Source organism: Cyprinodon variegatus, unplaced genomic scaffold (genome assembly GCF_000732505.1).
Source record: "Cyprinodon variegatus isolate N-32 unplaced genomic scaffold, C_variegatus-1.0 Scaffold552, whole genome shotgun sequence".
Lineage (NCBI taxonomy): Eukaryota > Metazoa > Chordata > Actinopteri > Cyprinodontiformes > Cyprinodontidae > Cyprinodon > Cyprinodon variegatus.
Window position 1 is genome coordinate 565,389 of NW_015151005.1, and position 13,371 is coordinate 578,759.

General features: G+C 36.7%; 1 protein-coding gene across 3 annotated transcripts in view; it reads right to left on the minus strand.

Moving 5' to 3' along the window:
- Positions 1-12,075, minus strand: part of LOC107095494 (voltage-dependent L-type calcium channel subunit alpha-1C-like) — a 169,004-nt gene extending 156,929 nt beyond the window's left edge. For all 3 annotated transcript variants that reach the window (XM_015391617.1, XM_015391620.1, XM_015391621.1), the window contains exons 1-2: positions 11,718-12,075; positions 4,353-4,458 (exon numbers count right to left, since the gene is read on the minus strand). In XM_015391617.1, the coding sequence (XP_015247103.1) occupies positions 4,353-4,458; positions 11,718-11,935 (324 nt within the window). In that variant the 5' untranslated portion in view covers positions 11,936-12,075. The remainder of the gene's footprint in view (positions 1-4,352; positions 4,459-11,717) is intronic.
- Between the last annotated feature and the right edge of the window lie 1,296 nt (positions 12,076-13,371).

Consider the following 13,371-nt stretch of genomic DNA (forward strand, 5'->3'; position numbering starts at 1 on the left):
AACACAATCTCCTATTTTATTTTATTATTTTGCATTTCTGCATTAAAATCTCTGGATCCACTGGAGTGAAATAGGCAGTTCCTGTTGCCTGTTCAATTCAATTCAGTTTATTTATATAGCGCCAATTCACAACACAAGTCATCTCAAGGCACTTTACAGTTCAATCAGATCATACAGTCAAACTGATTCAAAGTTTTCTATCTAAGGAAAACCAGTTGATTGCATTGACTCATTGACTCAAATGCAATCCCTCACACAAAGCATGCTTTTTGTCGTGGTGACTCATCAAATTGGTGTTCCACTGATAATGGCTTTTCGTACCTGTTGCCTACACGCTTAACTCTGAGTGGACCTAGTTAAAATTCATTGAACTACTTGATAGCAGCCATTGTGAAAACAAAAACACTCAGACTTCCCGACTTTAGGCTAGATCAATGTAGAGTTAGATTTGAATCGGAATTTGTTAAACCTGCTTCATGAAACAGACCCCAGGTCCAAAGACGTATCCTGTCAAAGACCAAAGAGATGGATTGAGCAGGGACTCAAACCAGCAGCCTAGAGGTAACAGGGTGAACACTTACCTTTTAAGCCACCGTCATCCCAAAATTTAAATGCAAAAAAAAAACAAAAACAGAAAAAAGTTGTGGAATGGCAAATGAATGGCTTTCTTAACCCACTTCATTTGGAGAAATTAACAAAACATCATTGATCTTTACTTAAGTGTATGTGGATTCTGAGGCATATATCATGTTTTCAAACAAAAGTCATGTAGCGAGGACATCAGGAAATGTATCTTTTTGACATTCTGTTTGCCATTCTTTCCAAACATCATGGCAACAGAAAATTGCCAATGAGAATTGTCATGTTATGACCTGGACTACATTTCTACTCTGTGACCTGAACAATTTTCCATAATTGATGGAATCATGAATACTTAAATACCCGACTGAAGTGCCCATCAGTTTTTGACCTTGGGCTTAAACGCCCTTGAATTATCCAATAAGGCATAGATCTAAAGCATACTCCCAAGTACACCTTTGCATAGCTAAAAAAAAAAAAGGGTTGGGCTTAGTGCAGCGGTACCCAGCTGCAGTCATGAAGAGTTACATCCTTCAACCTTTTAATGTATCACTTCTCCAACACACCAGAATCATTCAGTTATAACCATGCCTTTGCAGAGCCTAATGATGTGCTGATAAGGGAATTCAGCCAGTTAATTCTGGTTTTAAGGACCACAGATGCATCTAGAAGTTGCAGGAATGAATGAACTTGGCACTCCCTGGCTTAGTCAAAGTTCAAACTTCCAACTAAAACTGGTCCTGTTTAAACAGCTCAGCCATACGACTAATTAAAATAAGGAAGACTAGGCCGGAATTCCATCATAAATAAACTTTCCAATTATAGGTTTTTATTTAGTAAATGAATGTTTAATATGAAAACAATTTTTGTGATTATTCAGGTTATTGCTGCTATCTGAAACAGCTAAATTTAGCAGTAAAAAGAGAATAAACCTGTAAGGGCGAGAACACTTTAGACTTTATACCCTCAACATTCGATTCCTGGAAAGACAAGCAACTGACTCAGAATGACGCCACAGTTCTGACCTGGATTAATACAATAAGAATCACGAAAAAACCCCTACAAATTAACAGAGGAAGTAATGTGTTCTTGCAGTCTTGTGTGTAATTACTGTCTTGTGAACGCACTGCAGTAACTTAATGATCTAAGATGCAAATCTGGAAGCATTTTAGAAGACATCTTTTAAAACTACTGTATTTAAAGACTGTGTCTGTCTGAATCCAGCTCAGTCTGCCAAACTAGCCCCCAAACAGATGCTTAGCGCAACCACATAGTTAAGCCTGTGCTCTCTCTATCTCCATGCTGCTTCCTGTATGTGTGAAGGTTATAAAACTAATTAGCAACAGCTGTGGTGGGGGGAGTTGCTTGTATGTAGGGGCCTGTATGTGCATTCTGTATATGTTAAGGATTCCTACGTAGGTATAAGATCCATAATAATCCACTAAACACTAGTGATATTAAATGAGACGACCATTTTTAAAAAGGCAATGGTGAAAGTTTTGAATAGTTTTGACCAATTATTAAAACTCCATATTCATCCCACAAAACCCTCCACACTAACTGGTATGCTGTTTGCACAGTTTGTTTGGTATGTTAAAGGTCTTGGACCCTCTCTCATGCAGTTTCTCTTCAGCTTGAAGTTTATTGTTGTTTTTGGATTCAGGTCTGGGGACTGAGGTGGCAATAGATGGTTGATTTTGTGTCTGTTGCACCATTTCTTTGTTTATTTTACCATACAGTAGTAGCCATTCAACATTTCCCCACTTTCTTTTGTGGGTCCTTGGCTGGTCCCCTACGATTCCTTTCATCAAGTTTTGTACTAAAATATTCTTTTTGTCATGATTTGTGAACATTAAGATCTAAAGAGATGTGCCTTCTCCTGGTCAGACCCTGTAAATCAGTGAAAGGATGGAGTCAGAGTAAAATATATGCATGCCCAGGAGAAGGAGGGGGTCACTCCAGTGGCTGGAAGTTGGAGGGGATTTTGCTGGGAGTTGCAGGAAGTGGGCTGCCATTTAGCTGTTGTTTGACTGGGAAGGGCCATTTTCAATGGCTGCTACTGTATGTTTTGAGTCACTCCCCTGTTGAAAAATCCATAAATTACATGTTTTCATGTTACTGGCAGAACAATAAAAAAAGTAGGTGGCAGAAATAGTTGTTACAGAGACCTGATAACCTTAGATACTAACATTGGGCACAGTTCTAACAATGAGCTTGAAGAGTTTTTGTTAAACAGGGTTCTCATAAGGTCTTCTGGCAAAGGGCGACTAGAAATGGGTCTTGAGTCCATTAAAAACTTTTCATAAAACAAATTTCTTATCATTGTATTTCTCCCTTCACTAAACAAATGTACTGAACTTTTTTTCTCCAGTTTTCATTCTAAGGTTAGTATTAGTAATTTTACATGTATGCCTGTTAACAGGATTTCAAATAAGTTTGGAGGATGTCTGATTTAACTGATATGAAGTAAGAGTTAAGTCAATAGTAGTGCAATGTGTTTATGTAAGCTATTTAGTTAATTTAGAGTTAGATGAAGGCATGCAAAGAGCGATAAGATACAGTTGTAAAGGTGTAAAGAAAATTTTTTCATTTAGTTGTATTTACTCCTCTGACTTGTATACCTGCCTTCACGCTGCATTATTATTTGACAAAGCAGTACCAGGAGGGGTTTAGGTGTGGATCAATTTCAATGCAGCTTTAAAAAGTCAAAACAGGACATTTCCATTGGAAATCCTGTGTAGACTAAAGTAGATTATCTGGTTGTTGTACAGACCATTGGAAATTCAAAACGGCTACAATAATTTTCTATTTTTTTGTCAAATTAAGTTCCATCATTTCTTTCTTAAAGAACACAACAAAGCTCAAAAAACCTTTCTCTTAAATTGTAAATATAAAGTGACATTAAACTTAACAAATGAATAACTAGTACGGTAAGTTGTGGCTCTGCACAGAACGGATAGGAAATGAGCACCATAAAATACAGCCTACGTACCTGCCTCTTACACTCACACATTGCATCAAACTGCAAAGCCAACAGCTGTCTGTCAGGTTTGAAATCACAGCTTGGAGAAAGCAACTGCTTGGGTGGCAGCTTGTGTCAGAACAGGGGAATTCATCATTTATTTGCAGGGATGTGCAAAAAATATGGTGTAAGAATTATGGTCTGGCACTAGTAAAAATGCTGTAAAGATGTACACGCTGGTACTTTAATGGATAAACAAGACGGTTAAACATGGTGGGCAAACTGTCTCCAATGCAATTTTCAAACAGACTCCACAGGTACTTGCTGACCCTTTTTAATAAATTGTATTCATTTTCCCTGTTAAATGAGGGGAAATCAACTTTACACAACAGCACAGCTGCTCTTCATTCATCTAAACAAGAATAAATACATGCTCAGTATCACTGAAACCCTTTCATTACCTCCAGTCCCTATTACGAGAAATCAGGAGTAAATTCACATGGATTTTCTTTTGCTATTCTAGCTCCACATTAATTGACATCAAAATTCAATAACTCTCTACATCATCAGACATTATCACTGCAGCATACACACCCCATTTGTATTGTATGTATAGGTTACATAAGCTTATGTAAATGATAGAGAAACTGGCTTTAAGATAGCAATATAGGAAAGGAAATGCAATGCTCAATGTGTCTTATCAAAGTCAAATCTGTTTCTACAAAGTAAACTTGTCCAAGAGACAAAAGAGAAACAAATAGCATGCCATCAACTAAAAGCTTAAAAGCGGTAAAATTCATGTGCTGCTTACCAGGTTGGAGTTGGTGGCATTAGAGTCATCCTCAGGGAAGGGGATGTAGACAGCTAAGGCCACACAGTTAGCAAAGATGGTCATCAGGATGATGATCTCAAATGGTCTGAGTAGAGAGTTACGGAAGAGTAGACAGCAGAGGAAACTTAAACAGTTGTCTGCCTGTCTGAATCAGACAAAAGCATTTAGTCAGGTCTGGAGATATAAGGAACCAAATTGTAGAAGAGCAGAAAAATACCTAATTTTTAGACAGCGTGAATGGAAATCATTTGGTGTATTATATTTTCCTGACTATTTTTGGCATTTATTTTATTGCAGTATTTTATTTTTTTGCTTCTTTTTTTAAGTATTTGAATTCTTTTAAATCTGTCATTTGTCTGTCCATGTTTTACTTATCTATTATGTCACAAAGGTAAGAGATCCTTAAGAGAAGTGCAGACGACTTGCTATTGGCAGACAAGATTTAGGTTATTCTGGATTATCCAAATGTGTTAAGAGATACAAGGAAAAGAGACCATCCAGAGGGGTTTGTGCCCAATAGGTGTCATGAACAGTGGCAAAAAATGGGCAAATTAGGAATTAATCCTTTTGATTAATCCAGAGTCGCTCTATTTCCGGGAAGCCACCTGCATTTAGGATATTTATTTATTTCTTTTACAATCAAGATCCAAGCACTTTTGCTTTTTTTTTTTTTTTTTTTATTAAATTATCATTACCCTAAGATAAGAGCAGCACCAGTCTTAGTGCCAACAAGACACCTATCAATCAATCAAGTTACATGTTGCAACCTACCAGAGCAAGTTAATGAAATGAACACACTGGAAGCAAACAGTAACCCTTGACCCAATGTTTCAGTCTTTTTCCAGTTGAGAACCACAACCGCATTGAGAGGAGTTGACTTTCACCCTCTTTGTCTAAAGGTTAACAGGTGTGGTCTCTTGATGGGAGGGACACAATCTCTGGTATCCTTTAGGACTGTGATCACGTAGGCCTGTCAGCTTCCATGTATAGCTCCAGTCCTAAATGCAACATAAAAAAGCTCTTTTAACCATTATTGCCCCACAAGGTGCAAAGCTAAGATGGACATTAGTTTTTGTCCCTTGATATTTTAAAAGTTGATCCCATTTTTGAGATATTCTTAACATTGTAAACTTCATTCAAAATCTCTTACAAAAAACGCAATTTCTTTACCAAAGCGCTAATACACCTTTGCTATTGTAAATATTTGCAAACACACAACAACGAAAGTGGCGTGCATTTTCTGAGGGAGATCAAAACTCTTGAATTTGGCTTTTGGTGAACAGTAAGAAACTTAGGAACCTCTTAATGTGGGTGGGTGGGGAAATTCATAGAGACATCGCATGTCCTAATATGGGTACGACAAGGAGCAGGCCTGTCGCGTGGAAGACAGGATGTTCACCAAGAAAGAAAGAGAGAAAGGGAGAGGCCACAATGGAATGAGAAGAGAGACATTGGGTTTTTATTTGGAGCGATCCTTGAGAGGGGACTGACCTCATTATATCAGGCCTCTGAGAGAAAGGGAGAGTGGGGAGTGAAGAGATGGAGACAGAGAGAGGGAGAGAATGTGAAAGAGACATGGAGGAGGTCTGGTTTTCCTCAACACAACTACCAACTGCCACCACTGTCAACTATTGTCTTTTCTTTTGCCCCCTTTTATAGTTTCCTATTTTTACTCTATTCTTTCTCCTATACTACATATTGTATTTTTTATTCTATATCAAATGCAGGTCAAATTAATCCAGAGTCAGGATGTGTTGGTGTAAAATAGGCAGCAATTTCTAATCCAATTGTGTTGTAAGATGATCAGATTAAAATAAAAATAAAAAACCTGCAGGAATTATAATAGTAATCAGTAAAATATTAGAGAGAAAATCAAGCTAAAGCTTTTTTCCTTTTAACAAATATGTTTACTTTTACTATACTTTGTTAGGTTATTAAGCTTTAAAAACAATTTTCCTTTTTGACAAAACATTTTTTATCTGAGAGGTGTAAAACTAGTCATGTCCACGTTATCACTGGCCATTCATTGCTAAGAAGTCAGTTATATCCCTGAGAACTGTGAGGTTGCAGAAATAAAGCCAACATTGCAGAAAGACAATAGGTGGCATTAGCACTAAGCATAACATTTTATCCTTTGTTCAAATATTCTTTATCCTAGGGACTCCGTTAAATATTGTTGTTAGAGGTATTTTATACAAAATGGTCTGTTAATTACAAAAAACTACAGTTATACACTTTAAATTTACATGCATAGATGATGGGATATTGCTACATGGCAATCGTGGACGAATCCAGTTGCAAGACTGCTTTGGTACTTTTAAGTGTATAAAATCTATATTAAATCTCTGGCCTATTTATTAGAAGCATTAAGTAAGACTGTTATAATGCATAAAAAAAACTTTTAACTATTAGTCATTGTTTCAGCTAATATATGTTAATGGCTGTTATTTATTTTACAGTAAAATATATATATGGCACCTTTTTAAACAAAACATATTTATCCTTTGTTGTACATTTTGCCCCACAGGAAAACAACCAGCCTCCTTAGATTGATTTGCAAAAATATCAAAGAAATCCATTTTTATAAATGGCAAAAATAATGGGACATGAAAATCAATGTGTTATATATCAATTTGAGGACCTGTTACTGCACCCCTTAGAAATAAAAGTAAATGTTTTCCTACTCTCTATGCACTCCTTTCATGCAATCTCACTCTGGGATCATTTGCATAAAAACAAATTAATCCGAAAGAATTTTAGTATTGAAATATTGACACATTTGATTTAAACTCTATCATTTCCCGATATACTATTATAGGTTTAAAATTTATATGGATTAAAAATGCATTAGCAGAAAATAATTCAAAGTCTTTACAGAAGATTAGTGTAGTTAAGTAGACATTTGTGTAATCTAATTAAGATCAAACTTTACAGTGTGGTCTCCCTATGAAGAGATGAACTACAGTGTTTAAGCTCTTTAAATTGTTTTAGGATCAGCTTTACAGTCAAAAAAAGTTTTTTTTTCTTTTATTTTGATGAAGCTTTGACCCTTGAACACTGTTGACCACAAGACCATTTAGTTTCCTCAACCCTGGACTAAAATCCATCTGGAGTTAATGACTTGCTCTTGCGCTGAGAGCTCATTAAACTAACTCCAGAAACTTTGAGATCCACTGAAATGCGAGCCAGTGACTCACTCTGGGTTTCTGACCCACAATTTGAAAAAAAAAAAAAAAAAAAAAGTTGAGCCCTGCTTCTCTCAACAAGATAATAAATCTACTTGGCGCTGTAGTGTTGAGGTCTGACCAAGACATCAAATCAAGTAGCTAGTCGATTCATAATTTACAGTGTGTCTGTTACAGCATACAAAACGATACATGAGGCTGAAGTAAAGGGTAATAAATCCGAAATGTGCATTAAGATGATTTTGGATTTTAAGCCAATGCAATATTGCATTTCCTTTCTGATACATTTTAAAACTTGACAAAAACATTGTGCTAAGCATCTCAAGCAGCCGGCTGTATATACTTCAGACATATTTTCACAGTGGGACTGCATCCAGACACAAACACCACAAAGCTGTTGCAGAGATACAGCAAGTGGCTCCCATAAATACCTGATGCTGCTCACTCACAGTAAAACAGATAATCTCTTATCTTAACAGAACCCAATAAGTGAGTTCAGATATACTGATGTTATCAGAAGTACATCAATGCTCTGTGGTGGTATGCTCAGAAGATCTATTTCATTTTCTAATTTACCCATATGTAAATATAAGCACTTGCTCATCTGCCTTTAGACACATATGAACTAGAGAGATAGTTTTAATCTATAGGGTTTAAAATTATGTACAGTATGTCCAGTATTTGCAGCTGTAGCCTGCATAAGCTGGACAAGGCTTTGCATAAAATGCAGGAGTGTTATAAGGAGAATGCTTGTCTATTCTTCCAGAATCACATTATGAACTCAGGCACAGGCTAAAAGAGAGATTTGATTTACTTTCATTTATATTTGTTTTCTATCAAAGCTCTTTCACACAAAATTAGATTTTACATATCTGTGGGATTTTTGCTGTGAGTTTCTGAAGCAGTCCCCAAAGTTTGGAGCAGAAATTTGTTAAAAAATAATTTGTATGATGACGCACAAAAGACCTATTCTTCAAAGGTTCCAAATACATTAGCAAAGTAATAAGGAATATAAAAATTATAACTGAGAATGTTATTTATTTGCTTCATTTGCTCAATCTATAGTTTATCGAGATCAGCTATGAATGTGAATCAACAGACTTTTTGGTACGAGATGTTTGGGTGAAAAAAAGAGAACAGACAGTGAACATTCCTCTTTATTTGTTTACTTATTTCCATCACTTTTGGTGTCTGCGTCTTTCTTCTAAGCCTTTGGATGTGTTGGAATAAATGATTGTGGTAGCTGCTGGGATGAGGTAACGATCTTTCATTCGGCTGCTAAACTTGGCCTGGAGGTTTATTGCGTCTTTATGCTATGAAATATTTATTTTATACAAAATGTTTCTTCTAACCAGGGGTGACGAGCTGGACTATTATCCATACTTACAGTTTTATGGTGCTGAGATATCTTGTAATAGCTAAAAATAATTCACAGATCCGATGGGAGGCGGTTTCATTTTGAGTATATGTTCAATTGCAAGCAGGTAAGGAGGTTTAATAGGAAAAAACTTGTAGGACTAAATTTGACCTATTTATGCTGTTTTTATATATTTCCACTTTATGAAAATGTCACAAATAATTAGTTCAATCATTTACTAAATTCTCAATTCTTGCCTCTGATAATTTCCCCTGGTTGCAAGAGAATACTCTAAGAACAAAGTGTAGAATTATGCATTAAGTGCTAAAAATCTCTCATAATGTGCTGCTTTTTTACCATTTACAATGAATGTTACATTCATTGTCATGTATTATTTACTTCATGGGGCACTCAACAAAGGAAATTAAAATGTATCTTTCTGAATGCCAATTTACTAGTTTCCACTTCACTTCCTTCAGTTATATCACTGCTTTCTTGCCTCCCTTCACTGATTGTTTGCCCTCCACCTGCCATGTAATTTTTCTTGTTTACCCTCCATCCTACTCCCCCATACCTCCTTAGCTTCGCTACTCCATTATCTTTCCTGTCACCATCCACGTCCTGCCCACATCCCTGCCCTTCTCATTTCCCTGACGATTCCTCTTCTTCTTCCCCTGTCCCTCTGAGGTCGATTTGTGGCTGTGCTTTTCCAGAGGTGACGCTGATGGTGACCCTGCGCCCAGTATTGATTACTTCGATTGTGACACTGATCATTTCCACCTCCCTTTGCTTTGCTATTATTCATCACCCCGAGGGTGAAGCAAGCAACTGTGATTTAGAGCTTAAAAATAAAACAGGAAAGATGTGATCGGCAAGAGAACGATGAATATAAAAGGAGGGATTTAAAATGGCAGCATTTTTAAGAAAGGAGACAAACACTCCTATAAAATAATATATAAAATAAGTTTTAAGTTTAATACAGATTAAATAAAGATCAGCAGATGAAAGATAAAACTAAAGGGTTTCCCCTTTGGCTTTTGTCTAAATAATAACTATTTAACTTTTTTAAGCATGAAATGGACCAAGTCTGTGAGTGTTGTTTCCATCTATTCATCTTTTAAATAACTATGTTGAATGAAATGTTGAATGATCTGGGAAATATATAAAGTATGTTATTTAGTATGTTAAACACTATGTTTTTATTTAAAAGCTTGACCAGATGTAGAGCAAGCAACAGCTTCAAGTTGAACTTATGGATGAATAGCTGAGTGCAGCCTTTCAATAGGACAGTGTGAGCTTTCCCCTCTGACAGGGAGCTGTCCTTTGATATTATGGGAAGTGTGAATTGATCAGTTTTATTTTGACTGAGCTGATCCTTGCAAAGAAAGTTTGAATTCATACTAGAAAATGCTAGCTTTTAAAAACTATTTCTATAATAGTTTCATTAACTTTGCATAATTATGAGAAGAAGTTGTTCTCAGGCTAGACAAGGAAACGTGTCTTGATATAAGTTTTGGTCTTATTGTCTAGCCCTACTTTGAACTGAGATTTCCATTCTTTCAGCTTTATTTTTATTAACAGGCTACAATATTTAAATTCAGTCATTTTTTTTGCCATTGCATTAATTTGTATCCGCCTGAATAGACTGTTTATTTATTAATATGATTCTACTATTGCTTTGTTGACAGTCCAAATATGTTTATATGTGCACAAAACTGCTTTCCATCCTCTGGCTTTGTGCCAGTACCTCTTTAGTGGAAGCAAGCTGACTTTCAAAGTACTAAAAAGATGCAAAAACTGCACAAAACGCAGGTGATAACTACGGTAACTTGTAAAAAAAAAAAAAGTAAAAATAGTGTGAATACTTTATGCGACCATAAATGTTTTTCTGCTCTGAAGCAATGCTGGTGGTCTTAAATAAATGCAGTTTTGAGGCATACAGTAGCTAAAAGGTATGCCTGCTGTGATTCACAAACATTATCTGTGTCTTTTGTATCAAACTTCTCATTGCAACTTATTGCACTATTTTAATGCTTCTCGCCCATACTAAAAATGTAATCCGACTCCTTCAGTTGATTGTCTGTTTGTTGTCTAATTTGGATTCACTAAATAATGTTTATTTCAATAATTTTACCTGTCTTATTGTCTCTTTGCTGTGAAACACTTTTGCAACATGATTTGGGAAAATTGTTGTTTAAAGAACCCAATTTATCTATTTCCTATTTGCATTTTTAATAAATGTAAAAATATGCTATAGTTTCGTCAACATAGTTAATGGTTTAAACTCATAATAATAATAATTCATAATAATTCAAAAGAATCGTCTTTCAGTTTGACCCAGTAATTCTAGTTTCTTTCAGTTTTTTCCCCAATTAATGCTTAGATTTGATTTATTTTTATGCTCAGCAACTACTTGATCAATATGAATACATTTAAAGTTTATGTGTGAAGTAAAAAGTTTTAGAAAAACCATTGGTGTTTTAGAGCAAGGGCTAAATCGATATTTTAGAAATTGATATTTAAGTCTTGCAAAAATGCAGTCGATTTATTTGCAACTCAGTGCAACACCTCTGGAAAAAAGTTGACTTAAAACATTTAAAGGACCTCTTGTGTTGATTCATCTCTCTAAATATTTGCTTTATTTTAAAGGATGAGGAAGAAGTAAGCACACATAAATACATATTTGTTTCCTTTTCAGGATATTCAAAGCTAGACTTGCTTTAGGATGGCCATGCCTCTCAGCAATGCGTAAAAAAACAGAAGTTAATTACAAAGAATTATGGATGGTTGGTTAAAGGATACTTCCACTCTACGATGCTGATGCAAGCCCGGCGGATAGGGTTCTTGAGTGTGAGACAGAGTAGTGCCCTTGGCGGCCTTGTGGCTGTCGTTGTGGTTTGTTTCTTGGGTTTAGAAGCGTAGTGTTGTCTCTTCCTTTGCGTGGAGCTGGCTGTAGAAATGGGGCCGCCCCCACCTGACCCAAGTCCCGCCCCGCCGCCTGAAGCAGCGTTGCCCATCATCTTTGCCTGCCGCGCAGCATCGATGGCTGCCTGCCAGCTTAGGGCTGCTCCTGGGGTGGGAATGTGCTCCGGTGCAAGGCCAACCACACCCACCGCACGGTTGGCCCCTCCTCCCCCGCCACTGTGGTCGCCATGGCTACCGCCACCTCTGTGCTCATTCGTCAAGACAACGGGAGGAGGCCGAGGAAGGGGAGGGGGAGAGTAGTCGGAGCCTGTAGTGGAGAAAAAAGGATGAAAAATGTAAACGTGAACTTAGAGAATCCTACATCTTATCAGAAAATCAGTACATTACTTCCCTCAGTAACCCGCCTTTACCCATATTTATTAAAGAGATTACACACAACTTCTTGAAGACGATTGGCTAGGTTAATTCAGATGCTGCAACTGTTTCAGCTTTTACAGCATCCTGCATATTTTACTGTCCTTGAAGAACAGGCCACATGCACATGTCCTCCCATGAGTACAACAAGTACAGCAGAGCTAATTATACAGCGTTTAGCTCTTAACCGTTCATCTGGGCTTCGGTTTTCATCAAGCAGAACTTCAAAGGAGACAAAACACAAAACAAAGCCTAGGTTTGGACATTGATTTTAGATGTTCAAAAAAGAAAATCCTCACTTTTTCGCTATTTCATCTTCGGAAGCAACAAATCACCCGTGTCCTTGCCTGAATCCTCTCACAAATTCAGCCTTATAATATAAATCATTTACTGTTTTGAGCACCTTGGACAAGCCACATTTTGCTACATGTAACTTCACAAAGAAATAAACTAACCACATTGTTCCACTTGCATCATTACTTTAAATATTAAAGGTACAATTCTTTACTTAATATTATAATTTAATAATATAACCCTCTTAAAAACACAAGCTTCATACAAAAACTGTTCCCCATGTTAATAATCCTAACCTTTTTTTTTGCATTTTAAATGGCGTGCAACAGTTTCACCAGATATTGAAACCAGACAATGGAAATTGTACACATTGGTTTGCTTCTCTAAAATCACAACATTGCTCTTTGGTTCTAAAAAAAGTACTTTACTAGCAGTCCGAGTAAAGTACCACAGGTAGCTTAGATGAATCACAGCATTATGTCAACCTTAGCATTTTCCACTGCTTTCTAATAAATATAATAATTGAACTTAATTAATCTCACATTGGAAAAAAATCACCTTTTCATTTGACCCATCCCATTGGGAAGCAGTGGGCTGCAATTCTGCGGCGCCTGGGGAGCAGTGTGGGATTAAGGGTCTTGCTCAGGGATTCAGAGTGCAGGCTGTGGGGATCGAACCGGGTACTTGCAACCTTCTCAGAGCACAAGTGCACTGCTCCCACCACTAGGCCAACCATCCCCCTTTATACTGTATGTCTTATAACACAAGGGGCATCCTGCCACCCTATCTAATTTATGTAGACTCTTAGGGGTAAGCAGGAATT